This window comes from Sus scrofa, chromosome 6, assembly GCF_000003025.6.
Source record: "Sus scrofa isolate TJ Tabasco breed Duroc chromosome 6, Sscrofa11.1, whole genome shotgun sequence".
NCBI lineage: Eukaryota > Metazoa > Chordata > Mammalia > Artiodactyla > Suidae > Sus > Sus scrofa.
Genome location: NC_010448.4, coordinates 12222935 through 12235696, shown reverse-complemented (window position 1 = coordinate 12235696; position 12762 = coordinate 12222935). Strand labels below are relative to the sequence as shown.

General features: G+C 42.9%; 1 protein-coding gene across 1 annotated transcript in view; it reads right to left on the bottom strand.

The window, feature by feature from the left end:
* The window catches only part of CFDP1 (craniofacial development protein 1), a 130480-nt gene extending 118484 nt beyond the window's left edge, over window positions 1–11996 (bottom strand). Inside the window, exons 1-2 of the mRNA XM_021093775.1 lie at window positions 11764–11996; window positions 1193–1310 (exon numbers count right to left, since the gene is read on the bottom strand). Coding sequence (XP_020949434.1) covers window positions 1193–1310; window positions 11764–11827 — 182 coding nt within the window. The 5' untranslated portion in view covers window positions 11828–11996. The remainder of the gene's footprint in view (window positions 1–1192; window positions 1311–11763) is intronic.

The window sequence follows — 12762 nt, the reverse complement described above, 5'->3', positions numbered from 1 at the left end:
TGGGATGGAAATCCTATAAAACTGGATTGTGATGATCACTGTCCAACTACAAAGGTAATAAATTCACTGAGTTAAAAAAAAAAAAAAAAAGTTACTCCACTTGGAGAACAGAGACTGAGGAGAGCCTCAAACTTATTTGCACTGTTTCTTCCTCGAGTTCTGGGTGGGGTTGGGGAAGGGATCATGCTTCTAACCACTTTCTAAAGATGTGAAAACTGAAATGCAGAAAAACTCAAGGACAAAAGAACTGGGCCCAAAACTTATAAAAGTAAATTGCTTCTTAGGACTACTCTGACTTGAAGTAAACCATCTAATAGCCACAATTCTTTTTTCCACAGTCTGCTTTTTGCTTCAATGCCCAGGATGAGAGAAATACCAGTCAAAGAGAATAAAAGACTTCCATTAAAAATTCCCGTATCTGAGTTAAATGGCATGTCAGAATTTTCATAATTCTCAGTAGGAGTGCAATTCAGTACCTGGCTTACAGAAGGACATTTGCCAGTCAATTTATATATGTATGTATGTATATGCACACGCACACACACAGAGCATACAATCCTGGGTTAAACAACTCTACTTCTACAGATCAGATTTAAACATGCATGTGTGTACGAAGACACATGCTAAGAATATTCCCTGCCGAGTCTCATCTGCGGTAGTAAAGATGAGGGCAGTCTACATGTCTCTCAAGAAGAGAAGGCGTACAGAGTACGGTCCATCGATATGCAGTCACTAAAAAGAAGAAGGAATAGCTGAGGCATCATCTCCAAGACGTGAAATATGGAAAGTGAGAAACGACATGTAGAGCACGCTATTATTCATATTTTTTTTAAAAAAAAGAGTAAGAAATACATATATATAGGCTTGTACATACATAGAATTATCTCTGGTAACATAATTCTGAGATCAAGTGACAAGGGCTAGGGATGGGATACATATTTTTTTGTAGTGACTTTTTCATTTTAAACCTTGTGTACATACTACCTATTAGTTTTGTTTTAGTTAAAGCTCAAAAATTTTCAAAGCTTGCCAGAGAGTAAAAATTTACTCCCAAAATACCACCAAATACTTCCCTCAATGAGAAAAAGGTTAGAAAGCCTGGCAATAAGAAATCTAACATCGGACCAATCCCAGCAATCTGGACGGTTCTGACAAGAGCCCCTAACTTCCAAGGGCTTCGGGGCAGCATCACCTGGCCGGAATGCTCTGAGCCTTTCTTTTTTTCCCTTTGGTTTTCTGTGTCTGCTCGTCACCATCCACTTCATCTTCCTTCACTAGTTCACTTACATCATCTTCACTATACTCTCCACCTGAAATCACATAACAAGGGGGTCAGACAGGCAGGAATAAAGGTTTTCACATCAAGAAGAGACATTTTCATTACGAAAGAAAGTCTAGCTCCTCCTTCTGTTCTGCATCTAACTAAAGCATCATTTCCTGAAGGAAGTTCTTCCGGTCCCTGATGAACAGGCGGTTTTCCTATTCTTGGGAAAGTCCATATTTCCCTCTAAAACTCGCCCCACTTATATTTAACGTTTGCAAATTTTCCTATGCTCTACACGCCACAAGAACATGGATCCCGTGCATCCTCAGAAGTATTTGGAGGAGTTCCCGTCATGGGGCAGCGGAAACGAATCTGACTAGGATCCATGAGGATGCAGGTTCGATCCCTGGCCTCGCTCAGTGGGTTAAGGATTCGGCATTGCCATGAGCTGTGGTGTAGGTCGCAGACGAGGCTCAGATCTGGCATTGCTGTGGCTGTGGTGTAGGCCAGTGGCTACAGCTCTGATTCGACCCCTGGCCTGGGATCCTCCATATGCTGTGTAGGGGCGGCTCTAAAAAGCAAAAACAAACAAACAAACTCTGATGTTCCCACCTCATCTTGAATATCTTTCAAAAGCAAGCAAAAGATACCTAGACTCACAAATAAAATAGGTTTAGAAAGAGGCCTAAAACTTCCAGTTAGAGCAGAAGAACACAAACATGTCTATTTCTCATCTTCAGATACTACAGGGGTCCCCAGCGAAAGTGCTGCGTGACGAACTTCTGTGGGTACCAGTCAATAAATTCTGTACAGAGATTCAACCAGTATTTTACTTTTCTACTTCACATAAGCTTTTATTTGAAGTATAACTCACCAACTAGTACACGTATCTAATGTACAGGTCAATGAAATTATGCAAAGTGAACATACTTGCATAATTAAGACCCAGCTGAAAAAGCAGAACATGACTAGCTAGCATCACCCAAGGCCCCTCGTGCCCCTTCCAGTCACAAGCCCCCACCCACATCCCAAAGGTAACCACCACCCTGAATTCTAACATCACAGGTTAGTTTAACCTCTTTTTGAGTCTTAAACAGAAACCTACAGCATGTCCTCTTGTCTGGCTTCTTTCACTCAACAGTCTGTGAATCACCTACTTTCTTGCCTGTAGCTACAGTTAATTCATTATCATCCCTAAACAGTATTTCATTATATGACTACACTACAATTCATTTATCCATTCCTCTGTTGATGGATATTTGATTTAGGGCCATTACAAATAGTGTTGTTTTGAATATTCCTGCATATCCAATTAGCTCTTAAATATTTCACTCAGCATGGACTGAGGACCACCAAACACTTCAAGAAAGTCTCCAGGGGAGTTCCCGTCGTGGCACAGTGGTTAACGAATCCGACTAGGAACCAAGAGGTTGCGGGTTCGGTCCCTGCCCTTGCTCAGTGGGTTAACGATCCGGCGCTGCCGTGAGCTGTGGTGTAGGTTGCAGACGCGGCTCGGATCCTGAGTTGCTGTGGCTCTGGCGTAGGCTGGTGGCTACAGCTCCGATTCCACCCCTAGCCTGGGAACCTCCATATGCCTCGGGAGCGGCCCAAAGATATAGCAAAAAGACAAAAAAAAAAAAAAAAAAAAAAAAAAAAGCTTACGATTAAAAATTTCCAGAAAATCAGAAAAATAATCTGAAAACTATAAATATGACAGCAGAGATTGGGGGAATAAAAGAACAAAGATGATGAAAATAAGCCAGTCATAAGAAAATCTGGACAATAAGCATTTGAGGCTGAGGGAACAGTAAATATAAGATTTCTAAAATGGAAATAAGTTCGATATCTTAGACACCAGGTGATAAATGAAAGTGTTTTCATGAATTATCCAAACACACAAATGTAATTTTGCTTCCTCCTGAAACCCAGATAAAATCACTACAGCAGAAGGACTTTTAAAAGACAAATCGGAGTTCCCGTCGTGGCACAGTGGTTAACGAATCTGCCTAGGAACCATGAGGTTGCGGGTTCGATCCCTGGCCTCGCTCAGTGGATTAAGGATCCGGGGTTGCTGTGAGCTGTGGTGTAGGTCGCAGACACAGCTCAGATCCTGTGTTGCTGTGGCTCTGGCATAGGCTGGTGGCTACAGCTCCAATTAGACCCCTAGCCTGGGAACCTCCATATGCCGCAGAACCAGCCCTAGAAAAGGCAAAAAAAAAAAAAAAAAAAGAAAGAAGAAAAATAAAAGACAAGTCCACAATGGTGGGTACCTGGCTGCACTGTATTTGTTTGTATTTGCAAAAGGCAAAACTAGAAGGAAAAACAAAAAAACTAATGACAATTGCTATCTGTAATGGTCAGGGTAGAACATACAGAGAGTCAACCAGTGGAGTGGGCAGGGCAGAAGCAAGAATTTTCTGTTTATCTCTCTGCAAAATTCTGAAAATCCTTAAATTAAGAACAGTTTGAATTTCTGGTTGTGGCACAGCAGAAACAAATTCAACTAGTATCCATGAGGATGTGGGTTTGATCCCCGGCCTTGCTCAGCAGGTTGTGGATATGGTATTGCCATGAACTGTGGTGTAGACTGACACACTGTGGTGTAGCTCTGATTCCACTAGCTAACCTGTGAACATCCATATGCCACAGGTGCGGCCCTAAAAAAGCAAAAATAAACAAAAGCTTAAAAAAAAAAAGTTTGAATAAGGAGTTCCCTGGCGGCCTAGAGGTTAAGAATGCAGTATTGTCACTGCTGTGGCCTGGTCACTACTGTGGCAAGGGCTTGATCCTTAGCCCAGGAACTTCCTCAGGCATGCCCCAAAAAACAAAACAAACAAAACCCCCCTCAGTTTAAATAAACAAGTAAACATAACCAAAATGATAACACAACCCACAAAGAAAGAATTTACTCCAATGACTTTAGGAACAGTATTTTGACTGTACATCCTTTTTTTTTTTTTTGGTCTTTTTAGGGCCTCGCCCATGGCATATAGAAGTTCCCAGGCTAGGGGTCGAATGGGAGCTGTAGCTGCCAGCCTACACCACGGCCACAGAAACGAGGGATCTGAGCCAAGCTAGGGGTCAAATTGGAACTGCAGCTGCCAATCTACACCACAGCCACAGCAAGGCCAGATCTGAGTCACATCTGCAATTTACACCACAGCTCATGCAATGCTGCATCCTTAAGCCACCAAGCATGGCCAGAGATCAAACCCCCACCCTCACATATACTAGTACGGTTTGTTACCAATGAGCCATGACAAGAACTCTGCAAGATGCATTCTTGGGAGTTCCCATCGTGGCGCAGTGGTTAACAAATGTGACTAGGAACCATGAGGTTGCAGGTTCGATCCCTGGCCTTGCTCAGTTGGTTATGGATCCGGGGTTGCTGTGGCTGTGGTGTAGGCCGGTGGCTACAGCTCCGATTCAACCCCTAGCCTGGGAACCTCCATATGCCTCGGGTGCGGCCCTAGAAAAGGCAAAACAAAAACTCTGTAAGATGCATTCTAAAGACGAAAAAAAGTTCTATTCCTGGTTGTAACACTGGTGTTGGTATTTTTAAGTTACTTCCTTTATGTTACAGGCAAAAGCAAGTAATTATGCTCACCATGTTAGGAATCTATATCTTCAGAGTGAGAAATGACACACGATTATAAAATCAAAGAAATTAAGTGAAAATAAATTAATTTAAAATATCAACATGAACTTAACTCTTTTTAACATAAATATTTCTAGCTCTGTTCCCTAAAACTGCAGAGAAGCAATGTAGCTCTAGCAGCAATGAGCACTCCTTGAAAGCTCAGATTGTATTCTTTGATGGGATTCATCACAAAAAGGGCTCCCTTGAAAAGCCCAGCTAAGTTCAGGGCTGAGGGAAGGAAAGCACAAGGCCAAGCAGGGCCACGGTGCTGGGCCAGAAAGCAAGGAAGTTATTTAAGAATAATGGGTCATGTTAAATGAATATAAGAACTCGCTCCAAAGAACTCTTAGAAGCAGTGAGTGAGGAACTGACCATTAAAAGAAGTAACTGGTACACAGTTACCACTGTGGCTCAGAGATAAGGAACCTGACTAGTATCCTAGTATTCATGAGGATGCTGGTTCGATCCCCAGCCCCACTTAGTGGGTAAAGAATCTGGTGTTACTGTGAGCTGTGGTACAGGTCCCAGAAGCGGCTCAGATCTGGCATTGCTGTGACTGTGGTGTAGACCAGCCACTCCAGTTCCGATTTGACCCCTAGCCTGAGAACTTCCATCATCCCGAACCAGAAGTCACAACTATGGGAACTGATCATGTTTTCTAATGTGTTTTACATGTCTTCATTATGAAATACAAAAATCATCTATCATTTATTTTAGCCAAAATTATTTCATTTGAACCCATCAAGCATTTACATCTAACTTCCAATTTAAAGAAAACTCAAGGAACAAAGAAACATCCTAATTCCATGAGGAAACAACCAGACAAAATAGGGTAAGACATTCTGTAACACATACATACAACCTGCTATCTTCAACCAACCTACGTCACAGAAACAGGGAGTGTGCGAGATTAAAACAGATTTAAGGGCTGGAATAACGAGATGATGCATGTAGTCCTGAACTCAATTGTAATTCAGACAAACAAGCAATACAGCCATTTCTGAGTTAAAAGGGAAAAACTGAACATAGTTTGCACATTAGATGAGCTGAAAGTTTACTGAAAAAAGCAGATTACAATTAGTTCCTGCTGTGGGGTAGTGGGTTAAGGGTCAGGTGTTGCCACAGCTGCAGCGCGGGTTCAATCCCTGGCCGAGTAACTTCCGCATGGCACGAGTGCAGCCAAAAAAGGGAAAAGAAAATTGCGGGTCACAAAGTAACATGAAAAAAAATATTATTTCAGGTTGGGGAAAAATAAATATCTGGAGTTCCCTAGTGGCTTATCAGGTTAAGGATCTGGCATTGTCACCGCTGCAGCACAGGTCTGACCCCTGGCCCAGGAACTTCAGCACGCCCCAGGCACAATCAAAAAACCCCCAAAAAACAAATATCTACATCTGGGTATAGAAAAAAGATCACAGTGGGTTTCACTAAGGAATTAATACTGATAATCTCCGGGTGGTGGGAATGTAATGATTCTGATGTTTTATGTTCAATTGCCTGCATTTTTCTAATTCTCTACAAAGTTCATGCACTGCTTCTGTAGTAATATGAAGTTATTTTTATCATAAAAATGGGTGAATGTTACAGTTTAGACAAGAAGATGAACATGGCTGTGGATCTTTTTTTTTTAAGTCAGATTCTTAACCCACTGGACATAGCGGGAATGCCTCTGGATCTTAAACATGAACAAAGATGCTCAACCTCACTGATAAGAGAAAAGCAAATTTTAAATTATACAAACAACAACAAAAATCATGATTAGGAGTTCCCTTCGTGGCTCAGTGGTTAACGAACGCAACTAAGAACCATGACGATGCAGGTTTGATCCCTGGCCTCGCTCAGTGGGTTGGGGATCTGGCATTGCCATGAGCTGTGGTGTAGGCTGGCAGCTACAGCTCTGACTCGACCCCAGCCTGGGAACTTCCACATGCCACGGGCGCAGCTCTAAAAAGCAAATAATAAGTAAATAAATAAATAATGAGTAAATCCCATACAGTTACTGTAAGAGTAAGAAACAGACTGATATCGCTATAGACAAAAAAAACCACCATAAAATGAATAAATCTTTAATTGAAGTATAGTTGATTTATATAGTATTATATTCAGTGGTATAGCACAATAATTCATTATTTTTACAGAAAATGAACAAATTTTGTTCAAAGACTCAGAGCTTCCAACACTTTTTCAGTTCCCCATGTTTAAATGAGTCAAAAACTAAGAATCACTGAAAGAACTGAAAAGGTATCTAAAACAATAAAGCCCCAAACATTCAGCATCAGTAAAAATCACCTTAGAAGAAACAGAGATTGTTTCCTCATTTTATCAGGCTAGCATTGTTTCATACAAAACCAGACAAGGAAATTAATTATAAGAAAACTACACACCAACATCCCTCCTAAATAGAGGCAAAAATCTTCAACAAAGTTTTAGGAAACCAAATTCAGCAATACAGAAGACAAATAATATATCATGACCAAGCAAGTTTCATCTGAGAAATAAAAGGGTGTCCAAATACTTAAAATCAATCACTGTAATTCATCATATTAACAGATAAAAGAGGAAAAATCACATAATCAATAGATGGAGAAAAAGCATTTGACAAAATTCACCTCTCAGCAAATTAGGAATAGAGGAAATTTTTCAATCTGATAAAAGGCAAGAAGGATAGTATATGCAGACTGCCAGGGTTCAAAGCCGAGCTCAGCTACTATTTACCTAAGTGACTCTGGATACCTGTTTCTTTTATCTGTAAAATGAAGAGCATAATAGCACATACTTTATAATGTTACGTGATTGAGTTAGTAAGCAGTTCAACAATGTAAAGTGCTTAAAGCACACACAACAGGCATCTGTGTGAAATCCACAGTTAACATTATACAAAATGGTGAAACGATGGCTTCGTCTTAAAACTGGCACCAAGGCAAAGATGCCTACTCTCAATGCTCCCATTCACTATTAATTTGGAAGCTTGTATCAAGTACAATAAGGCAAACAAAAGAAATCAAAGGTATGCCTACTGGAAAAGAGGAAATAAAACTGTTTCTATGCACAAATAATGTAATCTGTCGGGGGAGGAGAGCGATGGCCTTGGAATTGTTCATTTTGGTGGTGGTTACAGAACTCTAAGCATTTGTCAGAAACTCACAGAACAGTACAACGAAGAATGAATTTTACCATCAAGCTAAAAACAGAAAAATGTAAAACATTATAAATATCCATAGAGCAATAAGGTACTGCACTAATGAAACAAGAATATGATTCTATTTTAAAATTTTCAAAGAACAACAAAAATGTTGTTCAAGGGAGTTCCCGTCGTGGCGCAGGGGAAACGAATCCAACTGGGAACCATGAGGTTTCAGGTTCCATCCCTGGCCTTGCTCGGTCGGTTAAGATTCTGGCGTTGCCGTGAGCTGTGGTGTAGGTCAAAGATTCGGCTTGGATCCCGAGTTGCTTTGGCTGTGGTGCAGGCCGGCAGCTGTAGCTCCAATTGGCCCCCTAGCCCGGGAATCTCCATATGCCATGGATGTGGCCCTGAAAAGACAAAAGACAAAAATAAATAAATAAATAAATAAAAACAAGTCACAAAATAGACTTCTTAATAGAAACACAGAAACTTAGAAAATAATGAAGGAATACTTTTAAAATTCAGATGGGGGTTGTTCCCGTCATGGCTCAGTGGTAACGAATCTGACTGGGAATCATGAGGTTTCGGGTTCGATCCCTAGCCTTGCTCAGTGGGTTAAGGATCTGGCGTTGCCGTGGGCTCTGATGTGGGTTGCAGACGCAGCTTGGATCCCGCGTTGCTGTGGCTCTGGCATAGGCTGGCGGCTACAGCTCCGATTCGACTCCCTAGCCTGGGAACCTCCATATGCCACGGGAGCGGCCCAATAAATGGCAAAAAGACAAAGGAAAAAAAAAAATTCAGATGGCGTTCTCCTGACGCACTGCAGGTTAAGGATCTGGTGATGTCACTGCAGTGGCCTGGGTCGCTGATGGTTCACAAGTTTGACCCTTGGCTCAGGAAAGCACTGGTGTGGCCAAAAAAAAAAAAAAAAAAAAAAAAAATTCAGAAGGAAAATTATTATTACAGAGCCCAGAATTATTATTATTATAGAACACAAAATTCTATACCAAACTATTAATCATGCCTGAGAGTCACTTGGTTATTTAAATATTTAAATATTTGGGGTCTCAAAAGTTTCTACCATGAATCTTTCCTCAAGAATTATTTGAAGATTTATTCTCATTTTGGTGGAAGAAACCAAGAAAGACATCACGAGACCCAAGAAACAGGGAATCCAAGAGAGAAGGGAAATAAAAGGATATCCAGAGTGGTGGTGACGATGGAAGATCTTAGGTTTAAAAATGGTAAAACTCAGCTAAGCTAGAGCAGGTCAGAAGGCAAAGATACTTGAAAAAAGTGAATGATGGAGTTCCCTTTGTGGCTCAGCAGGTTACATAGTGTCTGTCTGTGGGGAAGCAGGTTTGATCCCTGGCTTCATTCAGTGGGTTAAGGATCCAGCATTGCAGCAAGCTACTATATAGGCTGCAGACGTGGCTCAGATTCGGTGTTGCTGTGGCTGTGGTGTACACCAGCAGCTGCAGCTCTGATTCAACCCCTGGCCTGGAAACTTCCATATTGTGTGGCCATAAAAAGGAGAAGAAAAAAAAAAAAAGTTTATCTAATGAATCTACTCTTTTTTTTTTTTTTGTCTTTTTAGGGCCGCACCCACGCAGCATATGGAGAATCCCAAGCCAGGGGTCTAATCAGAGCTGTTGCTGCCAGCCTACACCACAGCCACAGCAATGCCAGATCCGAGCCAAGTCTGCGACCTATACCACAGTTCAAAGGAACACTGAATTCTTAACCCATTGAGTGAGGCCAGGGATCAAACCTGCAACCTCATGGTTCCTAGTCGGATTCATTTTGGCTGTGCCACAAAGGGAACTCCTAATGAATCTAAATATCTCAGGAAATGATTTAGACAATTCTGAGAGTTTAGTAGCAAGTACATAAATGACTAACAGGAGTTCCCAGTGTGGCTCAATGGAAATGAATCGCACTAGCATCCATGAGGTCACAAGGTTCGATCCCTGGCCTTTGCGAAGTGGGTTAAGGATCCGGCACTGCCATGAGCTGTGGTGTGGGTTGAAGATGCGGTTCAGACCTGACATTGCTGTGGCTGTGGCATAGGCCAGCAGCTCCAACTCCGACTGACCCCTAGCCTGGGAACCTCCATATGCTGTGGGTGCAGCCCTAAAAAGACAAATAAATAAATAAATAACTAAGCAACAACAACAAAATTGCAATGATTAACTCCAGAGAAAACTAGTGCAGGAATAGCCATAACGGTATATACCACATGATTCGGCCAGAACATGGTGTCCACAGTTGCTTTAAAAAAGTAAACACTTAATAATGACCTAACCCAAATTAGACAGAGGAACATTAGCAGGCTGGAGAGTTAGAGAGGGTCTGAAGGTGAAAAGATGTGTCAGCAGTAAGGGGAAAGCTAAAAGGGGGTAAAAAAATAAGACTTAACATGGACAGATTAAGAAAACACAATGGAAATACCAAATTTTAAAAGCAGATATCATTCTGCAGAGAAGTGATACGGATGATTAATAGTGATAGGAACTGCCATTTGAAAATAAATCTGTTAGAAATATTTAACTATTTTTGGAGTTCCCACTGTGGCTCAGCAGAAAAGAACCCGACAAGTATCCATGAGGATGCAGGTTCCCTTCTTGGCCTTACTCAGTGGGTTAAGGATCTGGTGTTGCCAGCTACACTACCTGTGGTGTATGTCACAGACTCTGCTCAGATGCCGCGTTCCTCTTACTGTGGAGTAGGATGGCAGCTGCAGCTCCAATTTGACCCTTAACCTGTGAACTTCCATGGTCCCCAAAAGCAAAAAAACATTCTAAGATAAAATAACTTAAAAAAGAAATATTTGACTATTTTTCAGCAGGTGCATACAAAACTTTGATTCAAATGAAAACTGGTTTTCAAATGATCACACTGGCAGATATGTAAAGACCAATGTTGGTGGACAAGGAATCTGAGAAACCAGCTGGGAAGTTACTTCAGGTCTTAGTGAAGAATAATAGTTGTTCAGTAAGAGTGAGATTGGAGAGAGAGTGATGAGAAACTCATTTTCCACACAGACACACTGGTTGGAACAAAAGAGAGGAAACAAGGACAACTCCTAGGCTTTTTTGGTTTTATTTTTCATCGGAGCTACTCTATAGGAAGATACTTATAATTTGATGGGGAAGCCTGGGGAAGGTGCAGGATGCCGGAAGGGGTAGGTCTGGGTGACGTTTATTTCAGCCTGGGTTCGGTTTTAGAAACCTATACAAAAACAAGGTCTGAAAAGAGAGAAATGGATACAGACATTGCAGAGAGGCAAAGGGTATCATTAAGTGAACTTGCTAACAAGAAGATCCCTCCTGCAGGCAGAAAGTGAAGATATCTATCTCTGCCGTGATGCCAGCGAGCAATTAATTCCCTGGGGGCGGAAGGTCTGGCGACAGACTGCCTTTCAGAAGACTGCAAGGTTGGTGAGGGTACGCGAAGACCGACCACCGCCAGCGTCCCCAGAGATAGGGCCCTGTTCACGTGCCAGTTCCCGAACTCCGAGAGGGGGCGTCGGCCGAAGTGAGGCCTCGAGAAAGGGCTGCGCGAGACAGCCCGGGGCACACATCCCGGGTCACGGGGGCCGCGCGGTACGAGGACGCGCGGCACCCGCGCCCGAGAGCCACCCGGGCCACCGGGCCCACGCACGGGAGCCAAGCGCGCCTCACGTGAGACGCGGGGCGGGGCAAGCTGCCTCTCGCCTCTAGCCGAGTCGCTCACCCGACGGCACGTAGTCCTCGTCCTCCTCCGAGGTGGAGAAGTCTTCGGAGTCGAATTCCTCCATATCGCTGCCGCACGAGGGGGGCTGAGTCGCAGGGCCGCAACAGCTGCCCCCAACGGCAAAGCTCTAGGGAGCCACCATAGAGCTGCGGCGGGGGCGGCGGCGGCGGCGGCTGGGGCGGCCCCCAGCCTCTGCACATGCGCAGAGAGTGTATGTGGTCGAATGCGACACTTCCGGACCAGTGCCTTCTGCTGGATGCTACTGTGGGGGTTGGCGGAACACGGGCTGGGCGCCGAAGCGGTGCATGCTGGAACTTGTAGTCTTCAGAGCTACCAGCTGCTTTGATTTAGTAAACATGCTTAAACTAAGTTTGTTTTGCCCGTGGGAATACGGCAGACCTTCATTACTCGCAGTTTGGTATTTTTGAAATCGCTTACTTGTTAAAATTTATTATCACCCCCAAAATTAATATTCGCGGTGCTTTCTGGGGTTATTTGCGGACATGCGCAGAGAGTGAAAATTTTTGAGTCAACCCAAGGTTTGTGGTACCAAGGTTGAAAGAGGCAGGCGGTCTTGCTTCTTCCGCTCGAATGCTGTAAATAAGTGTCCTTTTCGCAATCACTTTAGTGCCGCGTTTTTTGCATTTTTGTGCTTTTTGTTGGTGATTTCGCTGTTAAAAATGACCCCCGAGCGTGGTGCTAAGGTGCTGCCTAATGTTCCTAAGCGCAAGAAGGCTGTGATGTGCCTTCCGGGGAAAATACGAGTGTTAGATAAGCTTCGTTTAGGCATGAGTTGTAGTGCTCTTGGCCGTGAGTTCAATGTTAATGAGTCAACAATCCTTTACATCAAGAAAAAAAGAAAAGGAAATTCGCCGATCTGTACGTGAGGCTGCTCCGGAAAGTGCTGAAGTGACGTCTATAGTGGGGGTGAGGAAGCAATGGAAAAAATGGAAAAGCGGCTCAATTTGTGGATTCATGAGAAGACAACCGATAAAAAAG